At 49.8% G+C, this 21,659-nt stretch overlaps 1 protein-coding gene and 1 long non-coding RNA gene across 2 annotated transcripts; one reads left to right on the forward strand and one right to left on the reverse strand.

Annotated features, from left to right (window-relative positions):
• Positions 1–241: 241 nt before the first annotated feature.
• Positions 242–1,967, reverse strand: LOC149354038 (uncharacterized). The gene has a single exon (XM_089577446.1). It carries the CDS (start codon positions 1,922–1,924, stop codon positions 299–301), a length of 1,626 nt encoding a protein of 541 aa, XP_089433572.1. The 5' UTR covers positions 1,925–1,967; the 3' UTR covers positions 242–298.
• Positions 1,968–5,467: 3,500 nt separating this feature from the next.
• On the forward strand, positions 5,468–21,072 carry LOC149354039 (uncharacterized). Its single transcript, XR_016289626.1, has 3 exons — positions 5,468–5,591; positions 17,283–17,357; positions 21,002–21,072. It is a non-coding gene; the product is annotated as an uncharacterized LOC149354039 (long non-coding RNA).
• The last annotated feature ends 587 nt before the right edge of the window (positions 21,073–21,659 follow it).

Genomic DNA, 21,659 nt, shown 5'->3' on the forward strand with positions numbered 1-21,659 from the left:
CGGAACATATTACTTATGGCAAAGGCTTGCCGCGGTGGCTCAGTGGTTACGGCGCTTGGCTGCTGACCCGAAAGACACGGGTTCGATCCTGGCCGCGGCGGTTCAATTTCTTTGGAGGCAAAATTCTAGAGGCCCGTGTGCTGTGCGATGTCAGTGCACTTAAAGAACCCCAGGTGGTGGAAATTTCCAGAGCCATTCACTACGGCGTCCCTCACAGCCTCAGTTGCTTTGGGACGTTAAACCCCAATAAACCAAACCGAACTTATGACAAAGGTTCTGCCAATACCAATTCTGGCTTTCAGTGCAGGTGAAGCAGTGGCAAAATGACATGCCCTCGCTTATATCTCAACTTCAGGCATTGGACCTTCTCTTTGATGTCTGACAGAGGCCAGGTCATTATCTCATCGCCAAGAGCACGGCAGCGCCAAATGTTCAGCCTTGATGAGGGGAGTGGGGTCTTGTAAAAATCCTTGGCATTGGGCAAAATGCCAGCCTTGACAGTATTTTCATACACATCGATGATGACAACAGGGCGGTCTTCTACAAGGTAGCACTCCCCTACCTTCACACTCCTCTCCATTTGCTGCGTGCTATGGTGTGGCAGCAGTCTTTTCTCCGACATTCTTCTGCTTAGCTGCTCTAGAGGCTTGCTGGACGTCCGTAGCAGCTTCTTCATTTTCCCAAGATGGCTTTCAAATGGGAAAGCACTGAAGCTGTCCAGAGGCCCATGGTCCAGGCATTGCTGTGGCAGATGAATAAGCGAATGAACATTGTAGACAAGTTGCTTGGGTCCATACAGCTTGCCGAACTCCTGCACAAAATACATGAGCAAGTCCCGAGCAAACTCGTTCAGTGCTGCATGATGTTCTGGCGACACGAGTATGCGTACAGCCACATGAAAAATCACAAAGTGCTCGTACTGCTCTTTTGTTAAAATAGAATTCAGCACAACTGGCCCCAGGTAAAGGAGAAATGAACGAAATTCCGTTGCCTTCCATCTGTCCAGTTCTTCAGTTCCCCTCGGCTTCCGCTGAAAGAAGCTGGGGAAGTCTGTGGCTGCTTCTCGTAACCTGTTATTGAGCTCAGCCTTTTGAACTCTGCCCAGCCTTGCTGCGTGTCCTTTGAAGACCCAGTTTCTGAGAAGGCGCCGCATCACGCCCAGGCAGACGAGGTGCATGTATTCCGTTGGGAAACATGCCACCATCTCGATATTTAGAGATGTAAATGGCGAAACGCCAGTGTGGTGCCGCTCATCTGCCTGGGAACGAAATGATTCATTTGTGCGCTGCGGTGCATGCAGCTCAGTAAACGTGAGCCTGCCTTCAAGATAGCACCCTCTCTGACTGCAGCGTTCACATGCGTGATAGCCACTATGGCCAGTAATGGCTTTCACGAAGCTCCTAGCAGGGGCATCGCAGATTACAGCAGCGAGAGTAACATTCGCATGACTTCCTTTGATGACCAGTCCATGACAGGTCAGGTGGTCAACTTCTTTGAGGAATGGGGCCAGGTAGTCTGCAAGGCACGGCGGTTTCCCTGCACCACAGTATGCGCTGACCATGAAAGGTGCAGAAGCGGTAATGTTGGTAATACGGCACAAAATAGGCCACAGCGCAGTCTGGGTGCTTTTATGCAATGGCAGTCCATCAATGTTCACATGAAGCTGGACATTTTGTGGCACAGGTACATGCCCAACTGCCTGTGCAATTCCGTCCGCAAGGCCAAAATGCACAAAAGACCCATCGTGCTCCAGGTTGGCTTTTCTTTCGGTTTTCATCAAGGTCCTTGCGTCTTTGGGAAGGCCTGCGATCCCTTGCCGGCGGCAAAAATTGAGGACGTCATTAAGGCATGTGTGAGTCATATTATGCTTGCTTGCAATGAGGGCTAATTCTTGTGCTGGAGAATGCTCTGCTTCCACAGGCATTTGAAAGAAAGCTTCACTTTGCTGGCTGCCCGCTGGGTTGACTGGGGATGCAGCATCAGCAGGCATTACTTCACTGCTATCACTGTCATCTGACTCACTGTCATTTGAGTCACTCTCGCTAGAGTCGCTGCACTGGCTGTTCTGCGCTGAACGATCACCCTCATCTGCGCCGCCTTCTAAACGTGATGTGGGCAAGTGTCCTCCTTGAGAGTCTACTTCGTCGGCTAGTCCGCTGCCGCTGGCGCAAGCACCGTCGGCGCCGACTTGCATTTGCAGCCGCTTGCTTGCCCCTGATCCTGAGGGTGACGGGCCTGGAATGCCGCACATGTCTTCCGAGGGGGCTTCGCAACCTCGTCGCATCGGAGGGAGTGCAGGGGAAGGCTTGGCTGTGACTTCAGGGATGCCGAGTTCCTCCAAGATTTGTAGATACTGCTTCCTCACGTTGCGGTACTTTTGCCACTTGGATGGCATCGCGAAGCTGAAATAAAGCTGCGCAGTTCCAAGCAGTCCCAAATGTCGAACAAACGATGACCACGAACGAGGACCGACCGCGTGCAGGGACAAACGACAAAAGAGGAAAAGAGGAGAGCGCCAGCAATAGCCAAAGCAGCGAGGCAGCCAGCAGTAGCCAAAGCCAGCAGCGTCAGCGACGTTAGCAGCGTAGAGGAAGGTGGAATTCATCAATAAATTATTAATAAATGAATTCATGATCAAAACTCTGTAGAGGTTTTTTGACCGTGTGTGGAGTGCTTAAAAAGGACCCCATTTGATTCTGCCACCTCCTTTAATTGCTCTTCAGGCCAGTTATCTCTTGCTCTCTCGGTCTGCTGGACAGCACTTTCTCCTAATGTTCAAGTGCTCGGTTGTTACGGCGAAAATATGTTTTAGCAGCTCATATACGCCGGTATATGGTGACGCTGGACATAATCCCGTTGCATGCGCCGTTGGTACGTCCTGTCGTTCCGCGCTTCCTGTGCACCGAATAGCCAAGTGTGAACGTGGGGACGAATGTTGCAATAACCATCAAAGGCTGCTGTCATGAATTAGGGCAACAGTCAGGGCACTGGCAAAGGCGCGTCATCGTGCAGGCCTGCATGTTTTCGCGTCCTTTTGTATAGTGTACTTGCGATGTTAAAGAACCCCAGGTGGACGAAATTTCCGGGGCCCTTGACTACGGCGGCCCTCATAGCCTGAGTCGGTTTGGGATTTTAAACCCCCATAAACCATAAACCAAACCTTTTGTGTAGTAGTGGTAGGTTTATTTCTTGAGACGCCCATGCATGCAACACAGAATGGACATTTGTTCTGATATCTACTGCGGTGGATCTTGTGCAAGATTCTCCGAAACTCCGCTCGCTCCAAGGACACGTCTGTTCTGTTCAGTGTTCAGACGTCCTTCTGGGCTTCATTTGCGCGCGCCACCAGCGTGGACCACCAGATGTGGACTTTTCTACTCTACTCCCCCTCCCAATAGGTCACAGATCAAGGAATCGTGATAGCAATAAAAAGATTTAATCAATTTTCTTATCGTAGGTCACGGTGAAAGGAACAGTGTGGTAGGTGCCTCTTATTTACTTGTTAGCTTTTCTCGCTGTCCCTCCTGCGGGACTTTGGATGAAAGCGCTGTAAGTCCTCGGGCAGTGCCGTGCCCACCGTTTTTATCGTGAGCTACTACATATGCCTTATGGGCTCGGGGATTGTTGCAAGATTCGAACAACGACTTTCGATATTTGACTGCGTGTAGTTGCTGAGTCATTGCTGTTTCTTCGGCTTCCTTTGGAAGCCTCGTTCGAATTGACGCGCACGCTCTTACTCCTAGCTTATTGTCCACGATTACTGCTGTCAACGCGTCCCTGTCACCGTATTCCGCCGTACGTTATACATTTATTCGCATTTCATTTGGTGTCTCGTAACATTGAGTATACTCCGGGTGCATACTCCTCGGTACGGGGGAAATGCGGAAACTAAATATGCATCTGCTACCTTACTTCCAGTGACCTTTTTGTCCTATCATAACGATCTTTTTCAGAAGTGTACCCTCCAACGAGTTTTACTTGTGACCATACACCTGAGCCCACAGTGTACCTGAACCACCGTGGCGCTAAAACTTCTCATAAAGAACTTGCAAAACAAAAAATTAAAAATTTTTCTGTTTGTCGCCTGTGGCCGCTTCGTTGGGAAGGAAAAAATTGTAAAGCTTTTTACCTACGCATCAGTTTCAATACGCCAAAAATTGAGGGTAGTGGCGCTAGTCAACGGTACGATTCAATGTGTTTTTTTTTTCAAAAAAGACCTCCATGACGCGTGTTCTTCCTCGATCTCAACGTGCTGTCCGCGCTCCACACGTGCGAGTTCGATTGTCCCGCACGTGTTTTTCAAGCGGAAGATCCCCATTTGAAATCATCGTGCGAGCCGTAAAGTCGATTCGCGTAAGTATACCTGCTGTTCTGTTACGTCGCCTGCTTTGGTTAGGTTAATGCCGTGATTGTGTTCTGTCGAATACCTGTGGTTAGTTGCTCAAAGTTTCACTGAGAAAATTCGGAAGAAAATTGCGCGGGATTGTTGAATAGGTCCTGACAGGGTCCCTATCGCTTCTCCGTGCAGATCAATTACTGAGAGGCGAATTAATAAGAAAAAGAGAAGGTGCTACGCGCTCAGCGCAACCGTGCGCGCTGGAGCGATAGCAGTGAATGCATGCCAAGCCCTTTCTACTGAACTGCTGTGAGCGTTTTCTAGAGACCGCCGAAAAATGCGATTTGGGATTATTTTTCTCCACTAGCACCAAACGCGAATTTTTGCACGCGACTTGGTTGCCACGTGCAATGGCGTAGCTTGTCACGGTCGTATTTGCTCTCATTGGCGCTGAATTCTTGCTTCAGTTGTGTGATTTAGCGATCTAAAATGCGATTAGGCATGTTTTTTTCCCCTACCTCTTAACACGATTTCCTATACGTGACAGTAATTGCGTAAGATGTAGCGTAGCTTCTCTCTCTAGTATTTTCTTGATGTGTCGCCGAGTTCCTATGTTCAGTGCTGCATTAGGGCATAATTCTGCGGCAGTTCACGTTTCCTTTGCTAATTGATAGGCGAGCCTTGCCGCGGTGGCTCTGTGGTTAGGGCGCTCGACTGCTGAGCCGGAGAACGCGGATTCGATCCCGGCCGTGGCGGCCGCGCTTTGATGGAGGTGAACGTAATGCTCCCGTGTATTGTCCGATGCCAGTGCACGTGTAAGGCCCCCAGATATGGGAAATTACCGGCGCCCTCCATTACGGCGTCCCGCGCCGATGTCGCTTTGGGAACCTCGTGCACCGCCATTGATAGGCGAGTAGTTGGATGTGTTTAGCTACTGACATTGAAGCGTTGCATGCGCAATGTATGGAACGGCATGTCGAATTGCGAGTGTGTGTGAAATTTATGCTTCCCAGCCGTCCTTTTTGAACCCTGTCTTCTCTGTGCAGCATGCCTAAGCGCTTTGCTGTGGTGATGTTTCCAGAGGAAAACAGTGTGGCAGCTGTCCCCCTGACGTGGCTGTCAGAAGACCACTGTTCATGCCAGTGGCCAGTGACAAGAGGAGTTGACGTCCTCCGCCTGGCAGAGGAGGAGGCTGACCCAGCCTCTGCTGACGGCGAGTGGCAACAGTTTCCTGTGTCTGTTGTCGCCAGGAGCCGTGAGTAATTGCATTATAGACATTATGCAATGAGGGCATAAATGATGAGTCTGCTGTTGTGGAAAGCTCACTGCCTGCCGAGAAGTTTCATTCCCAGCTGCTGCTTTGTCACATATCTGCGAAAGCAAGAGGGTGGATGCATTCTCACCCACTACATGTATAAAGTGTTGTCTTTACTTAATTTGCATTAACTCTACATGGGCAGTATGAATGTTGCATCTCGAAACCAGGGGATGGGAAGCCGCCACTTTTTGAGAACACTTGCTGCTCCCAAGGATCATAGTTTAAGGGTTTAAGACGGCGAGATCTGGTCTGTGGATGTGTCTCTGGCTTTACCATGGCTGTTTGAGGTGTTTTGGGCTGCAGAGCAAGAATCCAAAGGTCTGCTGCTAAAGAGAAGGAATAGCCATACGGCAAAAAGGCTAGTTTGCCTGCAGTTATCATGAACCAGTGCACAGGAATAAGGCTGTTGTGCATACAGGTCGTCAACAAAAATGCTTTGAAAAATGAATAATCAGAGGAAAGGATATTTTCTAGTTATACCTATGTTTACAACATTTACTGAGGCACTTAAGCCTCTTCTTTCTTTTGCCGTCGAGATTGTTTTGCACAGCAATGTACAGGCAAGCTTTTCTCGATAGCTGTGTGCTCAACAGTGCAGTGAATGTTCACATGTCCACTCTCAAGGAGGAACATGCAGATTATAAACTCAAACCTCGACTGGGTACCCTGTTTGATGCCGGGCCATGGACAACTATGTAGGCTACTGCCTCGACATCTTCACATTTCCATTGCTGTAAACACTGACAGTACAGGTCAAATGTTTAGGGGAATACCCCAAGGTGGAGTAAATTTGTAATAAGGGAGTAATTTCTCATTGGCATCCACCAAAGCACAGTCATACGGCCACAAAGGAAAGCTATACAGTTTTCTCAGAAACTTCGTAGTTAAAGAAAAACTACTTTAAATACGAAGTTTCTGAGAAAGCTGTACAGCTTTCCTTTGTAGCCGTATGGCTGCGTGTCGGTGGATGCCAGTGAGTAATTACTCCCTTATTACTGACAGTATAGCAAGTGGGATGCTGTTGCAGCGAGCACGCTCCATCCACAGAGCCTGGAACATTGCTTGAGCTGCACTATAGGTTTCAACGCAGTTCAGAGCAGCCCCAGGAAACATTCAGCTTGAGCTTTCATTTGTATAGTTTTGAAAGTTGCCAAAATTTTGCTGATCATATCCTCATTTATGCAGTTCTTTTTCTGAACACTACCTCACTTTTTGCAAGCCCCGTACGGCTGTCGTAAGCAGTGAAACCATAGCAGAAAAGAAAACAAAGCAATCATTGTCTTACAGGAACAAAATGAGCATGAATGCAGTGAGTTTGAACGAATACAAAGTTTTACTTCAGTAGCAACATATGAAAAGGCTGTAAATTAACTCACTAAGAATGATGACACGCTTTGATGCAAGCTGCTTTGTTGCTATGCCATTCACCCATCTGCTGGTAAAGTAATTATACATAGCTGTACAAGGACTTGTCATCTGCAAAGTGAAGTCATTTCTAGAGAAGACAAAGCAATTTAGCGATGCGAGTGCATCACATTCAGCGCAGCATTCTGGCAGATGCAGTTTGTAAGGATCGGTGCCATCACACATTTCAATTTTCAGTTGGAAACATAGTAGACTTGGTCTCGTGAGCTTTTCAAGCTACAAAGGACCAAGCACGTGCACCTTTTATTTTGTCATACTGCTTAAAGTAAACTGTATTAAGACATCAAGCTGCATCACAGTGGTAAACAGCTATGCATCCAGACTAGGGCGTTCTCAAATATAGCAAGTGCTTGCTTTGCGAGCCTGAACTGTCAACATGTGCGAGTGATGTATAGGCCATTGCCAGTTCCTTCTTAGATTTTTATTCTTCAAAAAGTGGTTGGAGTTGAGCGTAACAGATGAGCTGAATTCCAAAACAGTGTGTGGCAGATGCCTTGGGCTGGGCTGCACTGTGTTTCGTTCTCAAACAGTGATCAGTCCTTTTTTTGGAATTTCATGTTAAGAGTTCCAATGAGGTCTGTTGAGGAAAAAAGTTAAAATTTTCAATCCGGTGTCCTTGTAAATAAGTGAAGTTCTTTGCTCCCGAATAAAAATCAGTTCTAAAATTGGAAACAAACTGGATAGAGTTGTCGTTTTGAGGAGTATTTGTGTAATAGTTGAATGCAAAATGGGGAAAGCATGCGGACTACATATAATCTGCAGCGATGTTATTGTTCACCAGCCCAATCATGGATCTCTTTTAGAAAAGCAATGTTAGAAAAGTTGATCATAGATGTGCCGGATTCCTGTGGATAGTTTAACTCATCAATATGTAGTGCACTTTTTCTTTTTTTTGAACTTGAGGTTAGTCACAGGCATCATGCAGCAATAAGTTTCTCTTTCACGCTTTGGTTTAGGGCAAACTCAAAAGCCGTGTGTGTACCATGTGATTTCAGTGCACATTAAAGGTGGTGGAAATTATTTCAGAGCCTTCCACTACGCTGTCTTTCACATCTTATGTGCAGCTTTGGGAACGACAATAAAGCCACACATAACTGTTCCTGGTAGCTCCTGGTTTGTGTATTGTAGCTGGAGCAAGCAATGATTGTTTTCGAAACTGTCCCCAGCGCTGCAACTGGGGACAGGGAACAAGGAGAGACGGAAGGACGAGCGCTACTAACAACTGGCGCTACTAGCAGTTAGCAGCGCTTCTCCTTCCATCTCTCCTTGTTCCCTGTCCCCAGTTGCAGCGCTGGTAAAAGTTTTAAATATGACCCAACCAGCTCAAATCTCTGTGAAACAATGATTACAAGAAATACTCTAAGCTTAGGGAGTGGTTTGGAATACGGGTAATTATCTCTCTTCGCTTCTTTCACCCCCTTTATCCCTTCTCTTACGGCACCGTCGGGTGTCCACTGAGATATGTGAGACAGTTACTGTGCAGTTTCCTTTCCTCAAAACCAATTTTCATTTTTGTTTTGTATGTGGCACTTCATTGCCTATGTGTGTGCGTGCGTGTGTGTGTGTGTGTGTACTCTCCCCAGGGCTGTACTGTTCTTTTAAATCACAAACATGCATTCCTCTCAGGCTTTGCACTGGATACCTGAAAGAGCATACCATCTGTGCCAGTGCATTAATGTCTAGAATTTTATAAAATGTTGTAATTTCTTGTTTTATCAGTGTTTGTGAGGCGTTTGGATGCTTTTTGACGTCCAAGTGTAGTCTGACTTTTGCTTGCACTCAGATGTGTCTTAATCAGGGGTTGACCTAGCAAGAGCCCAAGCTTTTGCTTTTGTGTTCTGTACGAGTACTGCCTCATGTGAGTACTGCCTCATGTCTGTCGGTGTGTCACTGCCATGTCCTTTGATTTTGTGGAAAATGCAACTGTAGAGGGCTAGCATGCGCCATGTGAGTTTATTCCCCCCTTCCCCCCTCCTTCCTTCGCGGCTAAGGAAGGGGGGCTTCGTCGTTGAGCGGGCCCCAGGGAGATATGTGGATGCGCGCGGTCTCATTAGGAGCGCCCATCTTTCGGTCGCCTTTGGTGTCGCCGCTGCAGAACCCGGAGAGCCCCCGGCGGCGGGGCTGCGAGGAGAGCGCAGAGCGGGCTCACCCAAGCCTCCCATTGTCCCCTTTTGGGGAAGGACGCGTGTTTCTCGCCGCTCGGTCGCTTTGTGCCAGTGCACAAAGAACCAAGAGCATAAAAAGGTCAAGCCGCCGTTTCATCTTACGCCGAAAGCTCACCGCGGCTTCACAAACGCCACTTGCGGCCCAATTAAGTTTCGGACGCTTCGTTCGGAGGTTCGACCGCTTTTCTTTTAAGAAGAGAACACTGCCGAACGAAGCGGGGTCCGGTGCGTCCGGATGAATGGGAGCTGTGGGCGGCGGTGCAGCTGGCTGGCGTCCGGGATAGCCCCGAGGCTCGACAACGCGGGCTCAAGAAGCAGGCGCGCGCAGAAGGCGCCGCCGCACAGAGCGAGCACTGGCACCTGCTTAATTGAGGACAGTGGCGGCCATCTCGACTTATGTCGCCGCCCCGACCCCGGAGGACAACTGGTGGCTTCGGCAGTCCATTGTGATCCGACTCTTATCGGAAAGTGGATCTGCGCTCCCGGGCGATGTTTGCGACAGTCGCAGCTGGGTTGGGGCCGACAATTGCCCTAGTGCCGGGAAGCGTCAAGGTCACGGGTACTGGGGAGACAGACGTGGGAGTGTCTTGCTATGTTGGTTTGTGTGTTTTGCTTCTTCCTCCTTAGGGGAGAGAGTTGGTCTGATATAGTGGCAGTGTTTTGACATGTTGTTCTTATGTGTTTTGCTTTTTCTTTCCATAGGGGAGAGAGTTTGTTTACTACGGTGGAAGTGTGGGGCGGGGCACGTAACCCGGGGGGCCAATCCGTATGTGTGTGAATTCTCGGAATGTACGGTGTTTTAAGGGAAAATGATGCCCTTTTTACAATATGTACATTTGAGAGAGAGTTATGTGCCTTAAGGAAGTTGGAGGGCGGACCACGCGGCTAAAAACCAATCGTGTTAAGGGTTTGACACGATTGGATGCTGATGAATGTGGGCCGGGCCCATGTGTCTTTAAAACTGGGTCCCGGAGCCCGGAAAAGAGGTTCTGGGCTACGGAGACAGATGTAACGCATCTTCGGCTATGCCGGGTAGGGGCCTCCCCTAAATGTTAGCCAGTTCCATGTTGTTGTTGTGCTCACTGCTCAACTTGTATATATATATGTAAACTATTGTATATAAAGCTTCAATTTATATCCCCTGCAAGTTCTCTGTTGTTTGCAAGTATAATCTCCTATAGACCTTCAGCCTTCAAGTAATAACAAGCCGTCTCCAACGGGGCACCCCTGGTGCAAGGGAAAGAAGAAGAAAAGAACCTATTCGCTTTTGCTATCAGAAGGAAGCAAGAGCGAAACTTTACTGGCGCAGTCGACAGGATCCTGTTGCTATCCGAAGGAAGCACAGGAAAAAGGGAAGGCAAAGAAGGGGAGACGTCCAGGCATCAACAAGTCGAACATTGGCGGTTCGGGAGGACAAGGTGCAGGCGGAGAGAAGCGGCAGCCGTCGAGGAAGCTAGGCCTGGTCATCGGAAGTCAACTGACGTCGGCACCAGTGGAGCGGCGACAGTCGAGACCACCGGGCAGCAAGGGACAGCTGATCGCAGGCGGCCGACTTCAGGAGGGACAGCGACGAGCTACGAGGGACAGCAGTGCTCCGGTTCAAAGGGGTGAGTCCTCTTCGTTCTTCGCATTGGTGCGAACGCCGCTGTCCGAATAAGGCTTTCAGCGTGCATGGAAACACGCTTCGGTCACTTAAACCCCGACAGACAAAAACTCCAGGAAATGAGTGACGAGGAGTACGGTGAGGGGGCCGGGACGAGTGATGTTCCGGTGGAGCCGGTTGCGTCGAGGAACCAGATGTTAGATAAACAGATACTGCTCGTAGAGCGACAAATTGAGCTTGCAAAACTGCAGTCTATGCTGCGGAGAGGCGGAGGAGAGAGCTCGGACTCGCCAGAGGCATGGGACGCGCACGGGGAGTTGAGGCGCTTCTCGAAGCTACTCGCAGGAGCCCTCCCAAAATTTCCGGCGGACGCCGAGGTTCCAGTGTGGTTTGAGTCCGCGGAGAACACGCTCCAGGCGTACGACGTCCCAAGAGACCGATGGGGGCAGATCATCTTCCCGCTAATAGCGGAAAAAGTGCAGTTTCTCTCGACCAGGCTGACGCCATCTCAGCATAAAGATTATGACGCGCTCAAAAGGGCGGTGCTAGAAGAGCTGAGGCTTTCCTCTGGAGAGTACCTCAGCCGCTTCCGAGGCTCGCACAAGAGAGCGAACGAAGGGTGGCGGACGTTTGTAACGCGCATCCAGAGTTACCTCCACTTGTATCTTGAGTCGAGAGGAGTCAAAACCCTAGAGGGACTAACCGCGTTACTGGTGGCGGATCAGGTAAAGAGCCACCTGTCGGAGGAAGCTCTAAAGTACATTATCCTTCAAGAAGGGAAGGAGTGGGTGAAGGCGCCCGAGATGGCCGCGCTCCTTCAAACGTTTGAGGAGGCGGAGGGTAAGAATAGCGCCGGCAAAAAGTCCGAGCAGAAGAATTTCGAGGGTCCCAGCGCACGAGGTATCGCGCCAGTCAAGGAAAGGGGTAAACCGTTGACGCTAAATTCTCAGGTGCCGAGCGCTAAGGCGCGCTCCATCAGCTGCTTCAGGTGCGGCTCTACAGGACATTTGAGATCGAACTGTCCGCATAGCTCAAGCCAGACCATCCCGAAGGCACGCAGTGAGAACGCAAATAGCCTGTCCGCTCGGGTAGCTATGGGGTGTGTAGGAAGCGGGCGTAGTGAGCTGACGGCCGTGGCACTCCGTTGCAAGGGTAAGGAAATAAACGCTATCCTTGACACAGGCGCGGAAATTACGGTTGTGAGGGAGAGTGTCGTACCACCTGGGCTGACGAAGCCTCACGGGAAAATAAATTTGATATCCGCATTCGGTGAAAAGGTGGAAGCCAAGCTGGCGGTATTGCCGATGACTATGCCCAAGGACACAGGAGTCTTCGCTGACGTAATGGAAGCCGTACCGGTGCTATGCGCCCTCACTGAAAAGTTGGTCACGCAAACCGATTGCCTTCTGTCGCAGGAGGCATGGGAGTCCCTCGAGGTGGAAGGAAAATCCCAAGGGATTATAGCTTCAGATGAAAGGGGAACCGCGGACTTCATACAGTCAGGTGATACTGAGCAAGCCGCGGGAGAGACAAGTGGTACGCTAGTCGCCCAGACTTCCCTACACGATGAAGGAGCAGGCTCTGAGGAGAGTGGAATTGTTGAGCCCACAGTAACGCCAGGGAATGCGAAAAGCATGGCGGAGGCGTTCAGGGAGGAGCAAAGGCAAGATGAGACTCTACAGAAGGCATGGAAAGATGCGCAGACAGGCAAGGGAGGTATGACGGTAGTCGATGGGCTTCTCTACCACACGGATAGGATAGTGGGGCAGCCGGTAATGCAGCTGTTACTGCCCAAGTCCCGGCGTGCAGAGGTCCTTCAGACTGCGCACGAGTCGAGCTGGGGAGGCCACTTGGGGTTTCGGAAAACAATGGCTAGGATTAAGTATACCTTTTTCTGGCCGGGGCTGCGGGAAGACGTGAGACTACACTGCGATAGTTGTCACAGCTGTCAGACGCGATCAGACCTACGCAGGGCGGACAACGTGCCCATTCAACCGTTAGTAAGGCCCCGCTATCCCTTCGAGCAGGTGAATATTGATGTAATCGGGCCGCTGGAGCCTCCGTCAGGGAGAGGTCACAGGTACGCGCTGTGCGTCATCGATCTGTGCACTCGCTGGCCTGAGGTGGTTTGTCTACGCTCCCTCAGTGCCAGGGCAGCCTGCGACGCCCTCCTGACGGTGTTCAGCAGGACCGGGGTGCCGGAAGTTGTCGCGTCGGACTGCGGCACGAATTTCACCGCGGAACTCACTAAAGAGTTTCTGGCAAAATTGGGCTGTTCGCCGAGATTCTCAACCCCGGGCCATCCGGAAAGTAACGGGGCAGTGGAGCGCTTCAACAGGACTTTTAAGAACATGCTGTATCATGTTATACAGAAGGAGGGCAGGAATTGGGACAGGTACGTTCCTTTCCTTCTGTGGGCCTACAGAGAGGTGCCCAATGACACGACCGGGGTGGCCCCTTTCCAGTTGCTCTACGGGCGGCAACCGACGGGCCCGTTATCTATTTTTAAGCGCTCTTGGACAGGCGAAACGAACTTGCCACCAACATTAGCTACGTCCCCCACAGAGTACTTGAGGCAGCTGCAAGCGCACTTACAGCAAGCGGCGGAAGCGGCGGAGCTGATCAGTGAAAGGCAGCAGAACGTGTATGCCCGCCAATATAATCAGCGTGCTTCCATCAAAAGCTTCGAGGTGGGGGAAGCGGTGCTCGTGTTTGACGATCAGCGCGGAGGGAAAATGCTCCCAAGGTGGAAGGGGCCAGGTACGGTCACCGGCAAGTACCGTGACCATTCCTACTTTGTAGAGATGCCTGAAGGGGGTAAAAGGCTCGTTCATGCCGGGAAACTCCGCGCATATCAGAGTAGGGTAATGGCGCTCAGCGTCATGTTCGAGGAGGACGACGCGTTCGGGGAAGTTGAATGTGCACCAAGCCCAAAGAGCTCCCAGCCAGGAACAGAGATACTCTCCGCGGAAATGACCGCCCACATGCAGGAGAGGGACCGAACTGCGATTCGGGACATATTTAAGAGGTACCGAGACCTGTTCGACGAGAAACCCGGGGTGGCTAAAGTAAAAGAGCACGACATAATCCTGGCAGAAGGTTTTGCGCCTAGAGCGTCGCATGCATACCGGGTGCCAACCAGCTTGAGAGGGGAGGTGAGCAAGCAGGTAGATGAGCTGCTGAATCTCGGCTTAATTGTCCCCTGCGAGAGCCCGCACGCCCATCCCGTCGTCTGCGTATCAAAACGGGATGGCGGCATAAGGTTATGCGTAGACTTCCGCACGCTGAATGCGGGAACGGTCGCAGACGCCTATCCTATGAAACCACCGGGAGAACTAATAATGAGAGTAGGTAGGGCGAGATTTATCACACTCCTAGACCTCCGAAGGGGGTACTGGCAGGTGCCGATGGCCCCCTCCGCTCAACCCCTTACAGCATTCGTGTGCCACCGGGGGCAGTTCGCTTGGAAGGTGATGCCCTTCGGGCTAAAGAACGCCGCTCAAACCTTCCAAAGGGCGATGGACGACCTCCTGCGGCCACATGCGGAGTACGCGTGTGCGTATCTGGACGATATTTCGGTGTTCAGTGAGACCCTGGAGGAACACCTGCAGCACCTACACAGGGTTTTCGAGACTCTGAGGCGCGTGAACCTGAAGGTAAAGGTAGAAAAGTGTCAGATAGCGCGAGAGTCGATAAGATACCTGGGACACATCGTCGGTTCGGGGAGGCACGCGCCCGACCCAGAGAAGTTAGCCGCAATCCAGGGGCTGAAAGCGCCGACGTCAAAGAAAAAGCTCCGCAGCGTCCTGGGTTTGTGCGGCTACTATCGAGAGTATGTGCGCAACTACGCTGAGGTGGCGAGGCCGTTGACAGAACTGACAGGAAAAAGGGTCGCGAACAAAATTCCGTGGTCTAGCGAGGCCGACAGCGCGTTCCAACGCCTCAAGGCTGCGCTTTGTGAGGCCACTGCTCTTGGGACGCCTGACCCGGACAAGCCATTTTGGCTTTACACAGACGCCTCCGCGTTCGCCGCCGGGGTCTGCCTTTCTCAGCGAGATGAGGACGGTGCGGAGGTCCCGATCGCCTTCGCGAGCCACAAGTTCTCTCCGACGCAAACCCGATGGTCCACTATTGAGAGGGAGGCCTTTGCAGTAATCTGGGGCCTAAATAAGTTCGACATCTGGCTTTTCGGCGCACCGGTCACAGTCGTATCGGATCACAACCCCCTTGCATTTCTAACGCTCAGCACCCCACATGGGGCTAAGCTAACACGTTGGGCGCTAGCGCTGCAAAGGTACAATGTAGTGGTGCAGCACCGCAAAGGGAGCTCGCACAGCAATGCTGACGCATTATCTCGGCTACATAACTGTTGCTGGCATTCGGACGGCGGCGTACGTGTCGTGGCGGAGGACGGGGAGGAACCCCTGGTGTCATCCGCAGCAGTGATGTGAACGTGTGGTGAAAAGTGCGAACTCTGCCAGCGGCACAGTTCAGACATGAGAACACTGTGCCGCGGGCTGCGAAGGACACTGCATGCAGTCCGTGAAGCCGTAGCTTTCATTGTTTGTACGCGCGTTGGTAAGCACGGCTTGAACGGCAATTCCTCGCTGGCATGGACAGCAAGTGCACAGTGCCGTCTCTATTTGTCACGCGCCATGTGTGTACGCGGCGTCGTTTGTTGGCCACGCGGGAGGGAAACGACCGACCGCAGCCGCAGGGGTAGCGCGTAACGCGGAAGCTGTAACCGAGTTGCGGGACTGCTGGCGTTGTAGTTAAGCCACTAGCCCTTTTGTTTGTGTGTTTTATTCATCTAAGCGTGCTGCAACCCTTAGATGAATTTTGAGGGGGGCGTGTAGAGGGCTAGCATGCGCCATGTGAGTTTATTCCCCCCTTCCCCCCTCCTTTCTTAGCGGCTAAGGAAGGGGGGCTTCGTCGTTGAGCGGGCCCCAGGGAGATATGTGGATGCGTGCGGTCTCATTAGGAGCGCCCATCTTTCGGTCGCCTTTGGTGTCGCCGCTGCAGAACCCGGAGAGCCCCCGGCGGCGGGGCTGCGAGGAGAGCGCAGAGCGGGCTCACCCAAGCCTCCCATTGTCCCCTTTTGGGGAAGGACGCGTGTTTCTCGCCGCTCGGTCGCTTTGTGCCAGTGCACAAAGAACCAAGAGCATAAAAAGGTCAAGCCGCCGTTTCATCTTACGCCGAAAGCTCACCGCGGCTTCACAAACGCCACTTGCGGCCCAATTAAGTTTCGGACGCTTCGTTCGGAGGTTCGACCGCTTTTCTTTTAAGAAGAGAACACTGCCGAACGAAGCGGGGTCCGGTGCGTCCGGATGAATGGGAGCTGTGGGCGGCGGTGCAGCTGGCTGGCGTCCGGGATAGCCCCGAGGCTCGACAACGCGGGCTCAAGAAGCAGGCGCGCGCAGAAGGCGCCGCCGCACAGAGCGAGCACTGGCACCTGCTTAATTGAGGACAGTGGCGGCCATCTCGACTTATGTCGCCGCCCCGACCCCGGAGGACAACTGGTGGCTTCGGCAGTCCATTGTGATCCGACTCTTATCGGAAAGTGGATCTGCGCTCCCGGGCGATGTTTGCGACAGTCGCAGCTGGGTTGGGGCCGACAATTGCCCTAGTGCCGGGAAGCGTCAAGGTCACGGGTACTGGGGAGACAGACGTGGGAGTGTCTTGCTATGTTGGTTTGTGTGTTTTGCTTCTTCCTCCTTAGGGGAGAGAGTTGGTCTGATATAGTGGCAGTGTTTTGACATGTTGTTCTTATGTGTTTTGCTTTTTCTTTCCATAGGGGAGAGAGTTTGTTTACTACGGTGGAAGTGTGGGGCGGGGCACGTAACCCGGGGGGCCAATCCGTATGTGTGTGAATTCTCGGAATGTACGGTGTTTTAAGGGAAAATGATGCCCTTTTTACAATATGTACATTTGAGAGAGAGTTATGTGCCTTAAGGAAGTTGGAGGGCGGACCACGCGGCTAAAAACCAATCGTGTTAAGGGTTTGACACGATTGGATGCTGATGAATGTGGGCCGGGCCCATGTGTCTTTAAAACTGGGTCCCGGAGCCCGGAAAAGAGGTTCTGGGCTACGGAGACAGATGTAACGCATCTTCGGCTATGCCGGGTAGGGGCCTCCCCTAAATGTTAGCCAGTTCCATGTTGTTGTTGTGCTCACTGCTCAACTTGTATATATATATATGTAAACTATTGTATATAAAGCTTCAATTTATATCCCCTGCAAGTTCTCTGTTGTTTGCAAGTATAATCTCCTATAGACCTTCAGCCTTCAAGTAATAACAAGCCGTCTCCAACGGGGCACCCCTGGTGCAAGGGAAAGAAGAAGAAAAGAACCTATTCGCTTTTGCTATCAGAAGGAAGCAAGAGCGAAACTTTACTGCAACTTTCAGCATACCTGAGATTTTCCCTTTTTTTCAGGCACCTACTTGAACGCAGAGAGAAAAGTCAAGCGATACCAATACAACTCTGCAGTAGAGAGCTCTGCAGTTTCTGGTAATTGAAAAGATCTAAATTTATAAATAAATTAATGGAGGAAGAGTATCTCAGAGAAAAAGAATGACCATATTTACTCGCATAATAGGCGCACTTTTTTTTTCAGAAGGTCTGGCTCAAAGTTCAGGGTGCGCCTAACTCGGGGTAAAATTTCAGAAAATTTTTCGTTTCGCATTCTCGCACTTTAAAACTGAACGTACCATATAAACACACACGTGTAAGGGCCTTACCATGGTCTCCCGAAGAGAAGATTAAATTTAAAAAAAAAAGCTTTTTGTGGCTGTCGAAGGCACGGGTACAACAACTAGAATTCTAGGCACTGTAGCACGGGATCTGTGGTAGCGTGTTAGTTTATTGTAATTGTAGCTTTCGTGTGCCACTGCAGAGCGGTGCAATTTTCTCACAATGGGCAAGCACCTTAATAGGTACACGGCTGGGAGTTTGCTCTCAAACACAGGAAGTGTGCAGCGGTCCTGAAATCGACGTGGCTGAGAAATGCAGCAGTTGCGACTGGGCGTGCCTAAATTTTCGTATGTGACTCCAAGTGCCGTGGTTTTCGTGGGCTGAAGTCGGGAAGGTTTCCAGCTGGAGATGAAGCTTTCCAAACAGACATTTAAAGTGAGCATCCCTGTAAACTGCGTGTGGCTGTTCCATGCGATGTCGTTGTACGTGCTGTGAGTCCGCAGCAGTTGCGACGGCAGTAGCTCCAGTGAGGACTAGTAGTCAGTCCAGCTGTTAAAATAAGCTCGGGTTGTGGAATGTGCACGAGTGTCTTCTTTTTTCTTCACCTGAGATGGGGGAGGCGGGAGGGCGTCGGCTTGCAGTCGTGTAAGTACAGTATTGATCAAGTGCAAAGTTCTGGGTGCGCCTATTATGCGACTAAATACGGTATTTATGAAGTCTCAGTTACGAGATCTTCATGGAACATGTGGTTCTGTGTGCCGATTCCAGTTATGCCATTTAATGCTATGTAAAAGAAGCCCTTGTGCATATGATTACTATGTTGCAAGTTTTTTGTCTGAAGCTATAAGATTATTTTACTGCTCCAAACTTGCTTAAATGGATGTCATTAATTTGTCGTGACAGCAAGGAATGTAATAAGGGCAAATTTATCACCTTGCTAATCGCATAACTTGTGGAAATGGAACCAAGAACTTCCTTTCTCATTTCTAAACTGACCACTTGAAAACCTTGACAGAAATTTTATGACAGCCAGCATGACGTATTACTCGTATTGCATTGTTTACAAGGCAGTGGTATGCATTTTTGTAAGTTGCCTGCAATGAAGATTTCTTTAAAGCCAATGAGAACAACATTGCATTGCATATACTGTAAAAGCTTGTTAATTTGAACCTCAATGGACCAAGAACATAAATAGTTTAAATATCTAATGACCTTGAAAAAACTTCAGAAGTTCTTCATTGACAATAAACTTATTTTGTAAGACTGGGTGATGGGTTCCCAGCTTTTCAGATAACAGCTTGGCACTGACTAGTTTTTCATGTTTCCATTAATGATTTATTTTGGGCAAACTTTTGAGAGTATTTAAGTAGAATTGCTCAAGATCACAAGGGCCTTCCTGGCATACAGTGCGGTTCAATACGGTGCGCTGCACTGCTGCTGTGTCAAACCCCTCACAAGTGGCGCCGTCAGCGGTGAGAAGACTTCACTGCACAAACTGCAAATGGCACATGACAAGCGCACAGTTTCAGCTACTCTCGAAAGCTACTCTGCAGCATGGAATTCATCTTGCCATGCCAGTCATACCGGTTCGATATAATATAACAATTCCTTCCTGAATTGATTCCACTTTTGACTTTCCCATCCTTTGCCATTCACTGAAGTGACACCATGCCCTAGACTTCAACAAATAACCAAGAGTGAATGAGGGGCGTGGCGTCTCTACAACCAATGAGCAAATGGGGAAATTTGGGAATCATTATATTATACCACCCCTGTATGTTGCCTTCAGTCAGGGGCCCGTTCAAATAAACCGGGGCAATACCCATAGCATCTGAATTAATCATCGGTATGGCGCCATAGACATACTGTATTTACTCAAATGTAACGCGACCACGATAGTAACACAGTGGTCGACTTTGTGTACACAAAACAGGAAAAAAAGAGTGTGTGATAGTGATGTGAGAAACGAGGCTGAAGTTCGACAGAGATTTACTAGCAAGTATAAAAAAAAGAAATGGCTTTCCTGTGGCTCATTTTCATAGAAAATTAAGGACGTGCCTGTACAGGAGTTACTACCAGCGTTACCACGGGAAAGTTTTGCGTGTCCCTTTTGTCATGAGAGTAGTGAAAAAGATCAGATAAGACCAATATGATAGTCAAGGATTCCCGCCATGCTGTCGCTATGTCACCTTCTTTTCAAAACTGAAACTTCTCGCAGTCTTTCAACCACGAGGGTGAGCCTTCCGAATGCCAGTGGTCGTCCTTGGCAGCATTTAAAAGAGCTATTATCCAACGCTTCGAGCCGCTGTAAAATTTCGTGAATTTGATGCTAGCGAAAAGTCTGTCAGGAACGGAGAAGAGCAGCGAGGGCACCTTTTGGGGCGCAACAGCAGCATTAAGCTTTCCGTGCTCCGGAATCTGATCACTAGCGTTAGCTTGTGACATCAGTGGTGCTGCAGGTGTTATAGTGTTCACTGAACTTTAAGAGAGCAAAACAATGGCCTTTACAACCTTGTGTGTTGTACTGTGTTTCCTCTGGAAGGTGCATGGAATTTGCGCTCAGTGTGCTAGGGAGCCATCTCTGGTGAATAGGTTCTCGCTGATTTGCTGCTACTCTGATATGTGAGGTGCCGTGCCGCCGCCTCAGCTAAGTACTTGTGGCTCAGACTTTCTGTTGGTAAGCCAATGCGGTATTCTAACTTCATTCTTGTTCTTTTTTTTTTCGTTTCGTGAACTTTGGGACTAACTTGTCCTGCGCGTTCAACAAACATTTGCATAAATTTGGCATAGTGTAAATTTTTCTTTTAATTATACTCGATTATAATGCAAGGGCGGACTTTTTATTTTCACTTCTGGTTAAAAAACTCGATACATTTCAGTAAATACGGTAAAGCACCTTTGGCCAGGACTAAGTAGTAAATAGGTTTTTGAGGAAAGGAAATGGCGTAGTATCTGCCTTATATATCTCACACCTGAACCGTGCGGTAAGGATAGGGAGGAAGGTAGGAGTGAAAGAACAGAGAGAGAAAGAGATGCCGTAGTGGAGGTCTCTGGAATAATTTCGACCATCTGGGGATTTTCGACATGCACCGACATCGCACAGCACACGGGCGCCTCTTGCATTTCAGCTCCATCAAAACGTGGCCGCTGCAGTCGGATTCGAACCTGGGTACTCCGGCTCGGTAGACCTTACCACTGAGCCACCGCGGCGGGTAGTCTAAGTTGGCAGTTTCAATTTTCCGGATTTCTGAGTTCAGGGGGGTCGAAACAACGAGCTTTTACTGTATTACATAAGGAGGCAGGCTTATTTTTGCATGTAATCAAAGGGCATTTTTGGAATCTGCAATAAACATATGTATTCCTTAAGATTTCATAAGTGAATTCATTCACAAATTTTGGTCGAAGATCCTCTTTCTTGTAATGTGCAACGTGTATGCTTACCCGCCTTCTGTCTTCTTTAGGGGATGAATTGGCTGCCCGTTTGGAGCCTCCGGTTCAACTGCCATCGCCCCGTAAGCCATCACTAATTTTTGTGTTCAATTGTAGAGTTGAGTTCTTTTCACACAGCCTTTTGGCACTCACTTTCTTGTAAGAAGTGTGCTCATGTATTATGTTGGCAAGTGTTGGAGAGAAGTGTGAATTTGAACTAAGGGAGGGAGGAAGGACTCCATATGCTGACTGCTTTAACAAGAGGTAGTTAAGCGCCTTCATCAAATTGCAGATGAGGACAAGTTTTCCATCTCAAAAACAGTGGTCAGTGTGCTGACGCTTTCCTCCCGTTTAAGTTTGCACTTATTCCTGCTCAGTTCTGCCAAAGGAAGCTTGGAAAGTTCACCTGCCATTTACCAGTAGCACTGTTGTTAATTGCAGTTTTTCACATTGTTTGCATTGCCACTAATGCTGCATTTCTTGTTTGCCTTCAGCCTCATTCTGAAATGCCCAAAGGGATAAGGAGGGAGAGGAGCACGGGGACATTGCAGAAGCTGAGGCCACCAGCCATCAGGCCGCCGCTGATCGTGAGGCTCTTAACTTTCATTACTCATATATCTGTGTCACCTTTTGGAATACTAAAGCTTGATTTGCCAGGTTTCAAAATTTGTGCATTATGAATAGTTGCTG

Source organism: Amblyomma mixtum, chromosome 3, assembly GCF_055824585.1.
Source record: "Amblyomma mixtum isolate Tamu chromosome 3, ASM5582458v1, whole genome shotgun sequence".
In the NCBI taxonomy this organism is placed as follows: domain Eukaryota; kingdom Metazoa; phylum Arthropoda; class Arachnida; order Ixodida; family Ixodidae; genus Amblyomma; species Amblyomma mixtum.

What these genes read in the sequence shown, in the direction of transcription:
- LOC149354038 (XM_089577446.1), bottom strand. Translation starts at nt 1,924, where the DNA reads ATGCCTGTGGAAGCAGAGCATTCTCCAGCACAAGAATTAGCCCTCATT.